Source organism: Corapipo altera, unplaced genomic scaffold, assembly GCF_003945725.1.
Source record: "Corapipo altera isolate COAL_440 unplaced genomic scaffold, ASM394572v1 79, whole genome shotgun sequence".
In the NCBI taxonomy this organism is placed as follows: domain Eukaryota; kingdom Metazoa; phylum Chordata; class Aves; order Passeriformes; family Pipridae; genus Corapipo; species Corapipo altera.
Genome location: NW_020884927.1, coordinates 145,202 through 162,456, shown reverse-complemented (window position 1 = coordinate 162,456; position 17,255 = coordinate 145,202). Strand labels below are relative to the sequence as shown.

The following is a 17,255-nucleotide window of genomic DNA, read 5'->3' as shown; positions in this document are numbered from 1 at the left end:
CCAGCCCAGCTTGCCTCCCTTTGTCATTGCTGACACTCCACTGATTAATCCATTCTCCTTTATTGATTGCCACCGTCTCTGATTGTAATGCATTAATTGTTCTTCCACCTTTGCTTTGAGGGGATGGTGTCATGTGAAGGGTTAGGGAGGTTTTTTTCCCAGCCTGTCCCACTAGCACTGGCCAGTATGTGTTCCCACCAGTTACGTGGCTGCAAGACCTCTTTCTCCAGAGGTTAGTTTGTGAAATTCCCTAAGAGAATTTGGATTAGTTGTTGGAGCACCTCGGAGCTACCAGTTTTAAACCTCAGCAGTCTTTCTTGCCTGCTTTTTCTCTTCAACACCTCATTGTGAACATCTGGATTAACCTTGGGTAAATCCGAGTGTGTTGCCTCGGTTTCCCAACATGTCAAAGAAGGATAATACTTTGCTACCTCACTAGGGCATTTGCCACACTTAATTAATGTTGTAATGTGTCTTTGGTTCCTCTGATAAAATGTGCAGTGCGAATGCAAAGTTGTTTTTGCTGATTGGATTGTTAATTAAATGTGCACATATAAGTGATTTATTGGCAGTAGAGAACTAAGACTTAATAATTTAAAATATTAACATCAAGGTGGTTGGGTCAATTTTAAGCCTGTATCATTCAGCTATTTAGAGTCTGAAACTAATGGCTCTGGGAGAGGAAGGGAAGCAGGAGCTGGGCCAGCTAATGGCTTATTTTGTGGCACTTCTATGTGGGGACTGATTTAATAACAGCATGTGAATTCTGCTGCCTGGCCCAGAGGAGCCACTGGCAGCATCAGCAGTGTGCTGAGCTTCATAGAGCACAGGAGACGTGTCACCAGCACTGATCCCGCTTGGCCCAACTTGGAAACCATTTGTCAGCCCTCAGAGGAGCGTGCTCCAGTTCAGCAGAGCTGCTGAAGTGCAGGAGCAGCTCCTGTGTATCAGGAAAAAGCATGAAAGCAAGGATATCTGGGGCACGCGTGCGTCTGCGAGCTGCTGACGTGGATCACCTTCTCCTCTTGGATGCTCCTGGCCCAGCGGCAGTTTGTTCCCAAAAAATAACACTGGGTTGCAGTCTCTAACCATAAGGCTTCTGCCTCCTTATGTCCTTCTGTCCTCTGGGGTTTATCTAGGCAGATGTTTCTTAGGTAGATGTGGGAATGAGCTGTAGCTGACAGCCCAGGCAGGGCCTGGAGGAACAGATGTGTCATCCTAGCTCAGTGATGCATTCTGGGATCTAGAAGGGAAGGCAGCCTGTGGGAGCAGATACACTTGCCTGATTGGGTACTGGGACCAGAAAGTAAGATTAACCATCATCTCTTCCCTTTCTGGCCCTAAGGAAGATGTGCACATTGGTGTTGGTACCACCATGTTGGAGGGTTGGAAAGGAAGCGCTTCTATAAGCAGGATTTGCGGATTCACAAGGGCAGGAAAAGATGGGAAGGTGTACACAGTGCTGTGGAAGAGGCAGTTGAAACTGGGTTTTGATGAGAAATGCCATGCAAGGGACAGTGATCTCACAAATACAAAAGCCCTGAAGGATATGGGACAGATGGTCTGGGAAAGATGAAAGTGTACTTGCACAAACTAGGGAATTGCTGATTCAAGTGTGAAGCAGATTTGAAAAAAGGAACTGAGGAGTATTTGGTACAGTTGAGCTGGAGGAGAAATCACTGACTTGGCAAAAGAAGGAAGAAGAATAGAGAAGGTAAGAGGAATGGGGGAAACACATCATATGTGTGAAAGAGGCACAAGAGAACCATCTGAATATGAGCAGGGCTTAAGCAGGCTGGAGTTTGCCCTTCACAGTAGGGCAAAGAATGTGTTGTAAATTAAATAAACCCAAGGAACTGGGATAGAATCACAGAACATCCTGAGTTGGAAGGAACCCACAAGTATCATAGAGTCCAGCTCCTGGCTCTGCACAGGATACCCCAATAATCCCACGATGTGCTGGAGAGCATTCTCCAGATGCTTCTTGAGCTCTTGCTAGGCTTGGGGCTGTGACCAGTTCCCTGGGGAACCTGTTCAGAACCATACCACTCTCTGGGGGAAGAACCTTTCCTCTCAGAAGTTTCCCACCAGCGTCCATTCCTCCCCAGTGCAGCAGCTGGGAGCAGTGGTCCTGGCTGTGTTTTGGGACTGGGCTGTGCATCTCTCATGGAAGGCTGTGCTTGTAGGGTGGGTTGCTTGTCTGTCTAATTCAGGGTAGCTTGGACCGAAAAGGCTTTTCACATTCTACTGATTTCTGTTCGCAGCTCTGATCCCTGATGGTTTGCCATGGGACTGCACAAAATCAAAATCCAGATTTAGATCACATTTCTGAGTAATCTCATGCAGATTGGTGGTTGCTTCTCCAGATCACATACTTGCTTTCTGATACAGGTTTGGAAGAGAGACATAAGCACTAGCAGTATTAATGATAAGAGCCCGGGGCTTGGTTTTGCCACAATACTGCACTGATGGGCAGGGCAGCCTGACCTTGGCTAGGGAGAGATTAAATACATCACCTCCAGCATGATGTAATGACTGACTGCAACAAACAATAGAAGAGAAAGGAGGGAAACATATTGACAGTAGGAATGCAGGTCTTGAGCTGTGCTGTTGTTAAGTGACCTACGGCATTCCATTATGTAAAATTGCCAAATGAGTATTTGGAAGTTTTAAGTATTAAGAGAATAGATCTTAAAAGCTGTTTTCACTAAACTAATGCTTAGCCTTTCCTGTGGTTTTGCAGTATTGATGTAAATGTGTTTCATGTTTATGTATGCTTTTTGTAAGCTTATTGCAAGCTATATTTATGTACTGCTGCCACTTCCTTCAAGGCCTTGAGCATATTGTTTATGGGGAGCATCTGAAATCCCAGGATTTATGACCACAGGGAACAAGTAACTTTAGAGACCCTGTCACAGATAAATGGGCAGTGGAACTCAATATTCCCACATGGAGAGGAGGAGAAGACTTGCCCTTTGGGGGGTGGAGGGTTAATGCCAACATAATTTGTTTTTAACATGTGTCTCCCTACCTTGCCTGATGGGGAGTGTGCAACAGCTGTTAGAGCTGTGTACTTTGCCTTGCAGTAGGTGCAGAATAATAAGTGTCTAACGAGATTTTCTCATCTAGAATTCTAAATAAATTAGGCGCTCATCAAAACTAGTTTTGTTCCAGAATGACTAAATTACAGAGGCAGTTGCCTGTAACTTATCAGCAGTTCCTGGGGTGGGCTTTGCTGGCTGGCTCTCCTGCTTTTGCAGAGCTTTCTTTGCCCTCTTCACATCAGGCTCGTTGGCCTCTGTTTCCACCTTGAATTCAGTGTAGAAACAAGGAGATTGATGCCTGTGTGCAGCACTGTACGTGTGGGTACTTCTATTTCCTCCTAGCCCTGTCTTCAGTTGCCTTGTTGATCTTGTTTTCTTGAGAGCTACACGCTGAAATGAAAGGTCATGCTAAGAAAAAGGGATTTCTCACTTGGCTGAGAGATAGCTTACTTCTCATGTGAGTGTGTCATTGGAGCAAGGCTTGGACTGCTCTCCTCAGGGCACCCTTGTGCTGTGAATACAGCACATCAGCTTCCAGCTACACAGCATCGGCTTGGGCTGGGTTTGGTCTGAATAGGAGTATAAAAAATGCATTGTGTAAAATACAAAAAACGAGAAGACTGTTTCAGGGAGCAGGGAAGAGGGACATATTCATGTATTGAATCACAACTAGAAAGCACCAGATGTGGAGGTGTCAGCAGACTTGATAAAAGAATCCCAGGTACAGAGGTAAAAGTCTGGAATGGCTGAAAAACAAGGGGAGGGATTCCAGGAGATGTTGAATTTCTACCTGTGCACGTTTCCTAGCGAGACACACTTCATCTTGTGTGGAAGCTGCAAGCTCTCTGTGTGATGCAGGATGATGGAAACACTTAATTTGTTTGAAAGCTTTTTTCCCCTTTACAGTGTGCCCATGAATTCTGATGTGAGAAGAAACTATAGATGTGTGCATATGATTGTAGGCAAGTCTTCCTACAGAAAGTGAGTCAAAGGAGTGCCATCATCTGTAAATCTGTGGGTTAACCTGTTAAGAAAATATCTCTGCTGTGCTGGAGGGGTGTAACTGTGTAGCATTTATGAACTTAAAACCCCAAAAGATTGTGTATTTGCAGCTGGATCTAGAAGGAAGCACAGGCAAAACCTTTTTCAGATACATTGAGTTGTTGCTTTTTTTTCTGGGGCCCAGCTAAGCCTAAAGAGGCTTTATCTCTGTGTGTACAAAGGAATTACCTTCAGAATGAGATAAAAATACGGTTTCTAAGGATTAAAAGACACGGTTTAGGCGTGCATGTTCTGTTCCAGGTTTAAAACCTGAAGAGTTGGGTGTTGGTGCTCCTGAAATGTTTTGGAACAATATCTTTTGTATGTAAGACCTTGTTCTGTAAAGAAGTGCTTGGTTTAAAGTAATTAATTTCTGCTTGGGCCTGATGTTCAGAGTACAGATAATAAATATTCCTTTAAATTTGTTCAGAAGGGATTAATGTTAGGGTGAGCATGATGGCATAGAAAGTAAATTCTGGCTCACAGGGAGATAGAGGGTTTTGCACCACTTCAACCATCCCACTGTGCCCCCTTCATTGATAACAGTTGTATCACAAGAATGGAAAAAAAAAAAGAAAACAAAATTGGGCATGCAGCACATTGTCCTGCTGGGAAGGGATCTAATCTAGCAGTTCAGCTTTTTCAAAAACCTCTTGATTTTTGTATGCTGGAGGTTCATTGTGTTTCCTAGGTTAGAATTTGTAATTTTCTTTCAAAAACAAAAGCTGACTTGAGTCATACAACAACAACAAAAATATAGCCGGGGATCAGGGGAATTAGAGTGAAAAGCCATTAGAATCTGCTAATTACTAGATGAAGAGCAGTCAAGCAGTGGTGGTCTGTTGGGGAACCGCTTTCACATATTTAGACGTATGAAAAGACTTTGTGCGTGACTTCGATGGGAAGAGTTTTGGTTAAATACACCTCTGCAGCTCAGACCTAAAAACCAGCACCTGAGTAATAGTTGCCACCTTCAGTAAGAACTTACTTAAACTAGGGGCTTTCTGTACAAACAGGACTCGATTTAGTTCAACTATATGCTTTTATTCTGCCTATAAATAACGGAAGGCAATGGCCACTTGAGCACAAGCTTTCTCACCCGGGTTGTTTTCCCATGGTATTTGCTTAATTAGGCTCCAGCTCCTTGGAGTAAGTGTTCAGGGTTTGCTGGCAGCCAGTCTGTCTGCTTGAAAGAGAAGTGCTGACAAACCAGCCATTTGTTAGCCAAAACATCTGCTGGGGAGGGAAGGTGAGAAGTTGTTAATTTAAAATAAGATCTCTAAGAACCCTAACTGTGAATCTGCAGAACAAACCTAGCTGAAAATCCAGAAAACTCACGCTTACCTCAGTGTTGGCTGCGCTGGAAGTTTGAGGTGAATCTCCTTTATTTGTGCAGAAAAAGGAGGGTAACAAAGAAGCATGAACTTTATGGCCTGTAATTATTTATAATATGATGAAAGTCCCAAATAAGGTTTTCAGTCCATTGCATGAAAAAGTGCACTTGGAGACACATCCTGCTTTCACCATTAGCATCTTTATAATCCTAACGAACAATCTCTTCAGCTTTTCCTTCAGTGTGAACTTCAGAATTCTACTTTTAAGGATTGATATGTGTGGGATAACAGGAGGAATGGTCTCATAAAGGATTATATTAAGGGGAAAAAAAAATTGTGAGTGATTTGTTCTCATCTTGCCTGTTTCGAGCCCTTTAGGGACAGGCTGTTTGGTGTCAGGAAGGGAAGACTAAAATACTCAGCTGTGATTTTTGCACGAGCCCACTGGTGAGAGGGATGTATAACTCCTGGAGCACTGTGGCTGCAGCCAGGCATATTTACTGGTGAAGAGGGATGGTTAGAGATGAACTGTGCAGGTACTGGGAAGCCTTGCAGGCCTTTAGCTTGGCTAAAGGGTGTGTGCAGAGCTTTCCCCTGCTCCGTAGGGTTGGTCCCCTTGGATATCTCCACAGAGATGTGTATGTGGCTTTTAAGAGCTGTCCATCTGGGGTGGCATTCTAGTCCATCCTCCACCAAATGGCTTCTTGCACAAAGATGTAAAGAAGGAGTGGAAGAGCTACAACCTCAGCTGTCTTTTACTGACGCACTGAAGCAGTTCCAACAACTTCCCAGTTGTTCAGCTGAGTTTCCTCAAGCCTCCCAAAACATCCAGAGCATTTCTGATTGGCTTAATGTTGGCCTCTCTTGCATGAATACCAGCAGTCAGCCAGGCTTCCCTTCTCCTCCCTTCCTTCCCAAATTGCTTCCCCAGGGCCATCCAAATACAGGGCTCATCTAGGAGGGAAGGAAATCAATGTGCTTCAAAATCCAGCTGTCACCAGGTGAATAATTCCTCCAAATGATGAATGTAGCAGGTATCTCGTCTACTCAGGAAGGCCCTAAACTTGATTTTGTTTTTCTTTGCCATCCAGAATGTGCTATGAAAATTTCTTTTTTTGGTGCAATCAGTGAAAGTCCCTTCAAATCCTAAGGGCGAATGCTCCAAAGTTCCTGTGGGTGGACCAGTCACGTTCATCCAGAAGAAACAGGGATCTGTCAGGTTCAGGACAGAGGTGCTTCTGTCTGGTCTGTCTTTGTACTTGGGACTGATTTTTTTTTTTTTTTAATTTTACTTTTTACCTAATGCTTACCTCCAGGTGGATACGTGTCCAGTGTGTGCAGTAACAGATCTGTGGTGGAGTCAAGTCCTTCCCGTGTCAAGGAACTGCCCTTCAGACTTTTATAATGCAGTAGAGAAAAAAAGTTGGTGTATGTAGGAAGTTTTTCATAAGTTGTAGCACAGAACTTCAGCCCTGTAGCATGTTAGAGCAGTCCTGGACCTGCACCCTGTATTAATCTTAACATGAGTGCTGAGAGGCACCCACATTTGCCAATTAAATTGTTAAATTGCTGTGTAATGCCAAAAGACAAGAAGATGCATCCTTTTGATATCTCCAGAGCTTTTTTTCTATTGCCTTAGCAGGACCAGGACTCTTGCAACTGTCTCCCATCAGTTTTATGGCTCTCGCTGGCTCGTTGAGGTGCCGCGTTATCTCGTCACAGGGGACTCCCCCAGTCGCTCCTTATCTGCCGTGATGTGCAGAGCAGAGGTTTCCACATTTCAGCAGGTGACACAGTCAGTGGCTTTGCACCGGGGTGCAACAATACTTGAGATTAGCAGCCACACAGAACAAAATGCTGTTGCTTGCCAGGCAGTAAACTAAACCCTCATCTCTCGATTTTTGTTGTGTTGGTTCGTTTTTCTTCTGCAATCTTGACAAAGGCAGCTGGTTCCTTCTGCCTCTCCTGTTCAAACCACTCACAGGAGGAGATTCATGTGTAGAAGAGTCATTTCAATAACTGATTTCTTCAGAGCAGGACTGCTCAGCTGGGCTGGATCTACACATCCCCTTTGCCTCTGCGTTGGGAATTGCTGGCTCCTGCAGGCAGCAGATTTGGGAGGGATGAGGAAGGCCGGTCTTTCAACCTACTTGCCCTGCATAGAAACAACAAGTGGTTATGTTAGAGTAGAACATGCAGCCACAATGGCTGGTGAGACCCTGTTTTCATGCCTCAGAGATACAGATGCTCACAGTGTGGTTTAGGATTAGGCATTCTTCCAGCTGAGCAGTGATGGCAGTTTTCTTTTGAGGCCACGGTGACTCCATTCATAAATGTCCTGGCAAAAAAATTGGTTTAACGTGCTCACAGATATCATGAGTTACAAACCTACAGGTCTAAACAACTTCACAACTCCCTTAGGTGCTTAACATGTTGAGTATATTGACTGTTTTACAGGCGACACAAACGGAAGCGAATTGTTTCTTTGGAGGATTAAAAACAAGTTACTTAGCTGTGTTCCTGGAGAAGCCTTAACAAGCAAGTCACTGTTTGTTCGATGACAGATTTGGTGCTAATTTTGCTGCTGTCTGCTCCTGTTTGCATCTCATGGTTGTGGATGAAAGCAGCAGAGTGGTGATTAGCTCAGACCCTGCTGAAAGAAAACAACACCCAGTGGCTTCTGAAGAACAAGGGAGTGAGAGTATATTACCCTCTGGCATTTTTATTTTATTTAGCAGGTAAAACTGTTCATTGAACCAGAGTTCATTTACAGTGGCACCCCAGCAGACTGCAGCAGCAGGATGAATTACCAATCAGTCACAGTGCAAACAGGAATCATTCAAACCCTGCATCATCTGTACTCAGGAGTTCAGGTCTCCTGCACTGCACACTAGATAGCTGCCTGTCCCTCTCCCTTGCCTGCAAAATCCTATTGGGCATCCCAGTCCCTGTTTTAGTCCCCAGCTAACACCTTTATCTGAATTCCCCTCCGTGGGTTTTGATTTTAATGCTGTTAACCAGAAGCTGAGCAGTTCACTGGATTAGACTCTTTTACCCACCAAATTAATGGAAATTGGAGTATATGCTTCCTGTGAGGATATACTTTTTTTTTCAGGAGCTCTCACTTGGAGGATCATTGGTGAGATAATATCAGGAGTCTTAACTAATCCTCTAATGATTGTACCAGGGTGAACAAATCTATCTATATCAATTAGCCCAGTGGTCCACCACAAGGCCACTCTTACCTGATAAGTGGGTTTTTACACTGAAGGGGATTTTTCTCCCTTTGCCTGGAGGCTGGAGGCTGTGCAAAGTCGTGACTCAGCGCGTGGCCCTGCTGGGGCTGTGTGGAGCGGCCTTCCCACTCCCTTCGGAGCGGGGCATATTCTAGTCACTGATTTTATTAAAAATGCATGCGTTAAGCGATGGGATAATTACAGCAACTTTGTCTGGGGATGGGGAGCAGCAGCAAGAGAAATTTACGGTGTGTCTGAGAGAAGATATGAGCTGTCTTGAGAGAAAGCGGTTCACAGCGGGCGCTTTGGTGGCGTACACTGCATCTGCCGGCGCAGGGACGGCTGCAGGACACCATCTGGGAGCAGTGGTTCTCCCTCAGCACCTTCAGGGCTGTTCCCAGCACCCCAGTGCTCGTGTGCTTTAGGTTTGTTGGCACTGTGTCGTCCCTTTGGATTTCCCCCCAGATTTAGGGTGGGGACGGCGCGTCCGCACTGCTGGTCGGTCATATGAGGAATGTGGTCTGGAGAGCAGAGCGAGCCTGCCTCTCCCCCCAGTTTTTGGCTGGGGGTTGCCTGACTGATGCAGCAGACCATTAATTTGCAGTTAACCAGGATATCTCCAAATGCAACTCCATCAACTGGCAGGAGGTAAATAGATGCTGCCTCTGCTTAAAGCGGGGCTGGAGCCCTCTCTGTTTATCTTCCCTTCCAAACTGGGTGCATCTGCTATTGCTCTCTGATCTCTTCTCTTTGTTTTATTTGTCTGAGACTTCTTGGTTGCCTTGGCCTCGGAGCCAGAGAGGTTTTGTCATGGTGATTAGCTGGTTTAGTTGGGGCGCTGGAGACCTTTGTCCATGTGCTGCCAAAAGATGAAAATAACTATTATTATTATTAGCCCACTTCACAGGGAGGCTGGGAGGATTAATTCATGTTTGTAAATTGCTTTGGAGATTTAAAGCTCTGTACAAGCACTAAGGATTATTGCCTTCTAGTTCTTCAAGGTAGTATAACTTTTATAAAGACTTTTAGCCTCAAAAGCATCTTGAAAATAGGAAGAGTTAAATCCCTTTGAAATTAGATATACTTCTAATGTTTAAGATAAAAATAACTGCTTCTTCTCTGCTGCTTCTTCCAAAAAAAAAAAGACCAAAAAAAAAAAGGCAATGGCAGGTTGTGATAGTGCCTCTTCTTTTTTTTCCCAGGAGTCCAATGTGCTGATTGCTGCTAACAGTCAGGGTACAATTAAGGTAAGTTATTTTATTCATCTCCCCTTTAAACACTTGAATCTGTTGATAGTAAAGAGCAAGGTCAGAGAAACCAGGCAGCCAGGAGAAACCATTAGAGGAGGTGATCCCAGCTGTGGAGGTTTGTAATTTAAATGATGTGTTTGCCTCTGGCACACAGTGGAGTGAGCAAAGAGTGCACCAGTAATGAAACCAGTTACAGTGAGGTGTGGAAGAGCTGCTGGTGTCCATCGAGCACCCACCACAGCTCCCTGGGGTCCTGGCAGCAGCATCTCTCTCGGCTCGTGCTGGTCCCTGTGGCAGCAGAGGCTGAGTGTTTGCTCACCACGTTAAGCAGAGCCCATCCTCTGGCTGCTGCAGGTGCAGTGGGGCTGAAAGCTTTGCTCCTGATGTGTAGCCAGCTGGAGCAGGGCTGGAATGAGCAGGGATGCTCCCTGTCTTTGCTTGCTCTGGTGCCCAGACGGGCAGTAACAGAGCAGCTGCCAGCTCAGGGCTCTGTGAAAGCAACAGCCTTGCCCCTGCACCGACACACCAGTGCTGTGCCAGGTTTGCAGCACTTGGATTGTCTCCTGGAGCGTCTGTTCAGTGTATTTCCATCCATGAAATGTCAAGTGGTATGGAATAAAGACTGTCCTTCTTTATGTGTCTTAACAGCCAAGCAAAACCAGTACCCAAGCCAGTACCAAACTCAGCCCAAAACCAGAACCTTGTCCCAGATTCTACACAACAGCACTGACCTCCACCGTGCTTTGGAGGCTTGGTGGTTATTGCCATAAGTTCATAGCCTGGAGCCACAGGCTGCAATTCTGTAACTCATGATAAAGGGATTTACTTACTGTTTGCAAAGTTACATGCTGCTTTGTCACTCATGAGGCTGAGGTCCTCATCCTGGTTGTCCCTTGCATCCCTGTTTCACTAGCAGCTCTCTGGAGCCAGACCAGAGTTGCTGGTCTGAACCATCCTGAAAAAAATTCACCAAAAAAAACCAGGAATGAGGAAAGACCCAAATGATCTGTGTTTGACTGTGTGTCAGGGTTGGGTTTTTTTTCCCCCTTTTTAGGCCACGAGTGGCTGGGTTACTCCCGCTGTGCAGAATGTGATGATATAGCCTCTTTTTCATAGGGAATTTATTCACCTATCAGGTTTTGAAATTAGTTGGTGGTTAATTTGGTCCCTTCCTCCTTAGTAAAAAGGACAAAATGCACATATGCTTTTGATATTTTGAAGTGAATCCAGCAGCAAGATCAGTGATTAGAGAGGAGAGGTTTTGCTCATGCACTTTGCTTGTTAATGAGAAAAGGTAGACAGAGAAATGCACAAACAGCCAGGGCTGTCAGAACTCTGGTATCTCCATTTGCCTGTGGCAGCACACAGCGGGATGGGCTGGGAAAGGCCTGGGTTTGCACAAACCCACACCAGTGTGGGGGCAGGTGCCATCCTGGACATTTCCTGTGAGCTCTGGAGCTTTCCCCAGTAAAGCCAAACCAGGTCCATACAGACCATTGGCAGCCCCACAGTCCCTCTTGTGCCACCTCTAGGCCGTGCCTTCAGAGGCTGCTGCTCCATCCCAGCCTGGACAAGGGAAATGTGAGTACAGTGGGCTGGGAGGACAGAAGCTGATCTCCATTACGAGATTTCCAAGAGCCATTTGATTGGGATGAGGGGAAAGGAGGCAACTGTGGATGGTTTTGCTTCATGCCTAATTTATCATCACAGAGGCAGACATCAAAATTGGGATGCTTGCCAAGTGCTTATCCCATTTGTGGGATATTATTGCATGCTGGTGAATAAAGGGTAAGGGGTGGAGACGGAAGGGTCAGTCCTGTCCTAGTGATCTATATGCTGATGTAGGAAATAATGAATGTCATAAATTCCTTTTCTAAATGTCTCATCTTCCCTACTAATCAGGTACTGGAGCTGGTATGAAGGGTTTTCTCTCAAGGCATGAGGTACTTGGTTCTGCTGATATGCTACAGTATTCATCTGGGATCCTCAGCGGGACAAGAAACCAAAACCACCTTGATGTTCCTCCTCAAAACCATCATGTTTTTTGGGTTTTTTTCCATTTATGGACTTTCTAGGACATTTTGAAACACTGGAAACATCAGTGGACTGTCTGCCATCAACATTAACTCCACAGACTTTGCTGCTGCTGCTGGTGGTATGGTTGTCTAATTTTTACGATAGAAAAACAAATTCTTTTAAATAAAAACAAAAAGGAATAATAAAATTTATTGAGCCACAAGCTGAAGCTGGAAGATTCTCTCTTGTTGCATATTGGGAACATATTTACTTGGGTAGGGAGCTTACAGGAGCACACAGGGCTGTCCTCAGTTGCACATCTCCAGTTAATTTCATCTGGACTGTTTTTCATCCCATTGGAAAAAGAAAGTCTCAAAGCCTTACCTGGACATGCAAGCAATTCACTTTGAGATCCCATCATGATCCAGTTCTGTTGTTCCTTTGATTTATTATTTTTTTTAGATGCGTTAAATGTTGAAAAACATCACCCAGGTTGACACTCCTGGAGACTGAAGTCCTCTGGTCATCAAGAAGAGAAGGACACCTTCCCCTTCCACCCTCTCCTCGTGCCCCTGCCTTGACCCAAAGGAGCAGCTCCAAAGGAGAGGTTTAAGTTGTCCTCCTGTCCATGTGAGCTGCCTGCCACCAGCAACGTGCTGAGAGGAGGGGACACCCACAGTTCCTGGGACCTGGACTGACCTCACCAAGACAATTGTGGGATGATGATCTCCCTCCCACTGACCTGGCTGTGTTTGACTGTCTCAGCTAGAGGAGGAAGCTTCTAGATCCAGTTACCAAAGCCCTGCACCACTCAACCGCCCGTGGGGTCTGGTTGTGTTTGCCCCTCTCTGCACACCATGGAAGCCAAGTGTTCTGAATGTTGTAATGAGAGAGGGGATGGAGTTGGTTTGTAATGTGTTTCAGAGCCATGATATAAGTAGCCTTATTTTTAATGGTCATGCATACACTTAACTGTACATAATAAACCATGATGCTGAGAGTGGTTGTTGCTTTGTTGGCAGGACAGTGGGGTGGGTGAGAAGGTGCAGACGGTCCTCAGGAGCAGCAGCCAGGCTGGGCTGTCAGGATTGCTGCCAGAACTTGTTACACTAGAAAAAGTGCAATTGGTGAGTCTAGTGTCTTTTCTCCCAGCTGTAGGTGGCAAAGGTGCAATACAGACAGTGATACCTGTGGGAAGCGTTTTGGTTTGCAAACAGAATCCCTCTCCCTTCATTCACTGCATTCTGAGTCCCCTTGGAGGCTGGGATTGGCACAGGGACTTTGCTCTCCCTCTTGGCAAAGCACAGCCCTGCTGCAGCCTTGGGTACCCATCAAGGAGCCATAACAGGTCTTGCGTCCTCCAGGTGTTGAAATCATGATTCTGATCTCCCCAGGAGCATTATGTGGTCTTCTCCCACCCTTTGGTCACAGAGCAGGGAAGAAAAGCAAGGATGGTCTTGAGGATATATGAACAAAGAAGCAGGAATTAAGCCTTGTGGCAGAACTGGGGACAGATCCTGTCCTGGTTCAATGCTTGTGCCTGTTGCTAGCATGGCCATATATGCTCCTTCAAAGCTAGAAGGATGTGGGACACACCAAAATTGCTGGTGGCTTCTGGAGAGTCTTGTCCAGTGGGGAGAAAAGTGATGCTCACCTTCAAGGGAGGGGTGGATGGCCCTCAGCTGCTGTGTGCTGGCTTGTTTCCATGATTTCTGCAGTGTCAAGGGGGGGCAAGAGTGAGGAGAGAAGGAAAGGAGACAGAAGAGAGCAGACTAGCTTGTGTCCTGCTCGGAAGTGCTACCTGCAGGTCTCTGTTGTATGAGTCACCCGAGTCACTGTGGCAGAAGAAAACGAAATTGGTTCCTTCTGCCTGATGGCAGCTGTCTGACGCATCCCACTGAGCACTAGCTTGATTTCCATTTTGCTGCATTTTAAGAGGATTTGGTGTGGAGTGACGGTGCTGGGCTGTGCAGAGCGTCCTTCCCATCCAGCCCCCTCCAAAGGCGGGGCCAGTTTGATGATCCCTTGCCATTGCTCTTCCTGCCTCCCCCGGTTTCAGGTGTGGGTTTCCTCCAGCCTCTGCCTTGTTTATCAATGCCTACTAATTTATTTTACAAGCTGCCGTGGCTGCTGTTGTAGCCCAGCTCGGTGCCACGCAGCTGCTGTTGGCAGGTGACCTCAATCCTCCTCTCCCCCCACTCGAAGATCCTCTCTATTTTAAATTGAAATCACTCCGACGAAGCCGAGATCTTAAAAACAGAAGAAAAAAAGCAGCTGTTTTGAATGCTGTAAGGTTACTCCCTGAATTAAACAGGGAAAGCTGTTTAACATCAGCTGCCTTTCTTTTTTCAGTTTTCATTCTGTTTCAATCAAGATAAAATGCAAATTTGGTGTCTGGCCCTAATTAGAAACACAGCAGCTCATAAACACAAGTTGATGGCATTTTTTGTCTTCGTCCCTTTGTCACAAGAGGAAACGCTCCTTATTTTAATCCCTTTAATTTTCTTTCCTTCAGGTAACTCTTCACAGTTGACATATTAAGTCGCATATAATTACTACTGTAATTTTGTTGGGTTTTTCTAAACAGCATGTGGTCAATTTTTTTTTTTTTAATTATTCACCTCCTCAACAAATGGTCCCTCTCAGGTTTTCAGGCTTTTTAGATGATTGAGTTTGGGAGGGATCTCCAGAGGTCTTTGGTCCAACCCCATGCCCAGGGCAGGGCTTACTGAGAGTTGGATGAGGTTGCTCCAGGCCTTGGAGATGTTCACAACTCAACTGAGCAAGGACTGGGATTTACTAAGTCCCTCTGGAAAACCTGTTCCGGTGCTTAACCGCTCTCCTTGTGAAAATTAATTGCAGATGGTGGGCACTTAAAATCTTTATTCTCACTTTCTTCTTTTGAAAGAGCAGGGTTACAAAGCCCTTGGCTGGAAGCTGCCCCAGAACAGTTTTGCCTCCAGTGCTCACGTCCCTGCGGGAGGTGTTGGGTAAGTCGGAATTTAAAACTCTGCCTGGCCAACCAGCCTCTTTAATTAATTTTAAAGCATTTAATAGAAGAGTGGGAGGAATATGCCTCAGTGCTAAAAAGAAGCCTGGTGCTGGAGGGAATCAAAAATGATGGTCAAGGGGAAATTTAAATTATTATCAATATGTCAGGGCTCTTCAGCAGCGAGTGTGGCCAGCTGCTAATGCCAGCATTCAACCTCGGTGCTGGAGCCTTGTTTGTTTAGGGTAATTTTGTTTGACTATGGAAGGTCATAATGACATCAGCAGATAATTGGGAAAGCAAATCTATCTGGTCCCTTGCTCCAAAGTCCTCTTCCATTTCTCACTGCTTTACCGGGGGCCAGAAATACCCAGCAAGGACCTGCAGCAGTCCAGGGGTGAAGTAGAACGTTCACTGTGACGTTTGCCTTGAAGAAATCATTCTCTGTGTTGGCAGTGGTGTTAACCCCAGCATCCTGGTGGGCATCCAGACATGGTGCTCGCCTCCTGCCAGCCCTCACCACTGCCAGCAAAGATTTTTCCTTGAGGCCAAACACATGGGGATGTTTCTCGCGTGATCTCCAAGAGGGATTTTTCTTCCCCTTGGCAGTGTGGAGACCCTGTGCTGTGTGCTTGGTCCTGGGTGGAATGCTCTTACAGAGACCCCACAGGAGATTGGGAACTGTCACCTGCTTTAAATGTTGAGGAGACAAGGGGTTTGGCTGGCGGGAAGGTGTGCTTGAGACCACAGGGATCCATGAATTACAGCAGCATCTGTGGCACACATCTGAGCCCACATCTGTCTCCTGGAGAGGCACCTGTAGCCCTACAGTAGTCCCCACAGCCTTCTGGTAACCATCATCACATGGTTTGCTTTGATTTTTACTTTACTGTGTGTTAACCAGCCATTTGAGGTGAGTAGGTCTTGCCAAAAAATTGTTTTAAAACTCTCCATCTTAACTCACGCACCTTAAATCTGGCGCTGTCTGATGGCTGGCCATCATTACTCAGCTGAGGCAGGACAAAAACATTGAGCAGCAGGGAAAATTTCTTGTGAGGGGAAGAAAAGTGAGATTTTTCACCTCTCTTAGAAACAAAGGAGAAAGAAAACTAAGTATGAACTTGCCTTGACCAGTCTGCAGTGCAAGGGGAGAGGGTGGTTCCAGCTCTTCCAGGACTGCAGCATCTCCCAGGGCTCCCTGCATCATGAACCCTCAGGTGAAGGAGGGCTCCACACACCCATCACAACCTCTTTAATCTGCCTGGAATAGCCAGTGTGCACGTGTGCCTGCTACCATCAGTGGGCTGTGGTGGAAAACAGCTCAGCGGGTTGGAGGGGAAAAAACAATCTCACTTGTCACAGCTGTTTGCCTGAAGCCTCTGATCCATGCAGAGGGAGACAGGTTAGTTTTATTCCTCTCCCAGTTTTGCCTTCCCTCGCTGGTGGTGTCTGCCCAGGCTGTTCAGGGAGTTGTATTAACCTCAGTGCTCTTGTTTGAGTCCCAAATTTTTGGGGTGGAGATTTGCACGGGTAGCAGAGGAGTGTGAGCTCCATGAGCTCCATGTCTCTTAACACCATCATCCTCCCTGAAATGCCTCCAGTGTCTCCACCCCTCTGAGGGCTGGGGAGGACACTGTCTCTTAGCCTCATAAGGTCCTTTCAGGCAGCCAAGGAAAATAATTTGGAGATTTTCAGAAAAAAAACCAAAGGTAAAGGCACCTTAGGAGGTGTGAGTAATAGCATGTGACAGCTGAAACCGAGCCAGCAGCACGAGCTCCCAAACCCATGAGCCCTGATGTGCCCTTGCTGCCCCGGGAGCTTTTAATTCATAAATCAGAAGTGTTCATTTAAAAGTTACCTCATCGTAACCCCCTCGACATCAGGAGCTTCCCAGAGGGGGCTGACAAACACCCTGGGGCTGCAGGGAGCCACGAGCACAGTGCTGGGCTCTGATGGACCCAGCTGTGGAGGTGTGAGGGCACTGGGCCATCCCGTGTGTCCCCTTCTCCGGACCCTGCTGTGAGGACAGTGGAGGATGACCAACCTGTGCTGCAGGTAAGGTCCCATCCCACCACCTGTCTCTCCACTGTGAGATGTGTTGGGTTGGGAAGGGAAAACACTCAGCAGCTCTGATTTTGTCCTCGGGGGCCTTATTTAAACAACAAGTTTGTCTTGATTACGGTGCTTAATCTGACTTGTCAAAATCCCCATAAAACAATTTAGGTGTTTAACAGGGAAAACACACTCCTCTCATCCTCCTAGATCTGAGCAGGAGCTGGTCTGAACCACCAGCCCAGCTGCTCCTGTCCCCTTACCAGTGCCCTGGGTCAGAGGCACGTGCTGGG

At 46.2% G+C, this 17,255-nt stretch overlaps 1 protein-coding gene across 2 annotated transcripts in view; it reads left to right on the top strand.

Annotated features, from left to right (window-relative positions):
• The window catches only part of COP1 (COP1, E3 ubiquitin ligase), a 118,000-nt gene extending 105,079 nt beyond the window's left edge, over positions 1-12,921 (top strand). For both annotated transcript variants that reach the window (XM_027658493.1, XM_027658492.1), the window contains exons 19-20: positions 9,858-9,902; positions 11,808-12,921. In XM_027658493.1, the coding sequence (XP_027514294.1) occupies positions 9,858-9,902; positions 11,808-11,825 (63 nt within the window). In that variant the 3' untranslated portion in view covers positions 11,826-12,921. The remainder of the gene's footprint in view (positions 1-9,857; positions 9,903-11,807) is intronic.
• The last annotated feature ends 4,334 nt before the right edge of the window (positions 12,922-17,255 follow it).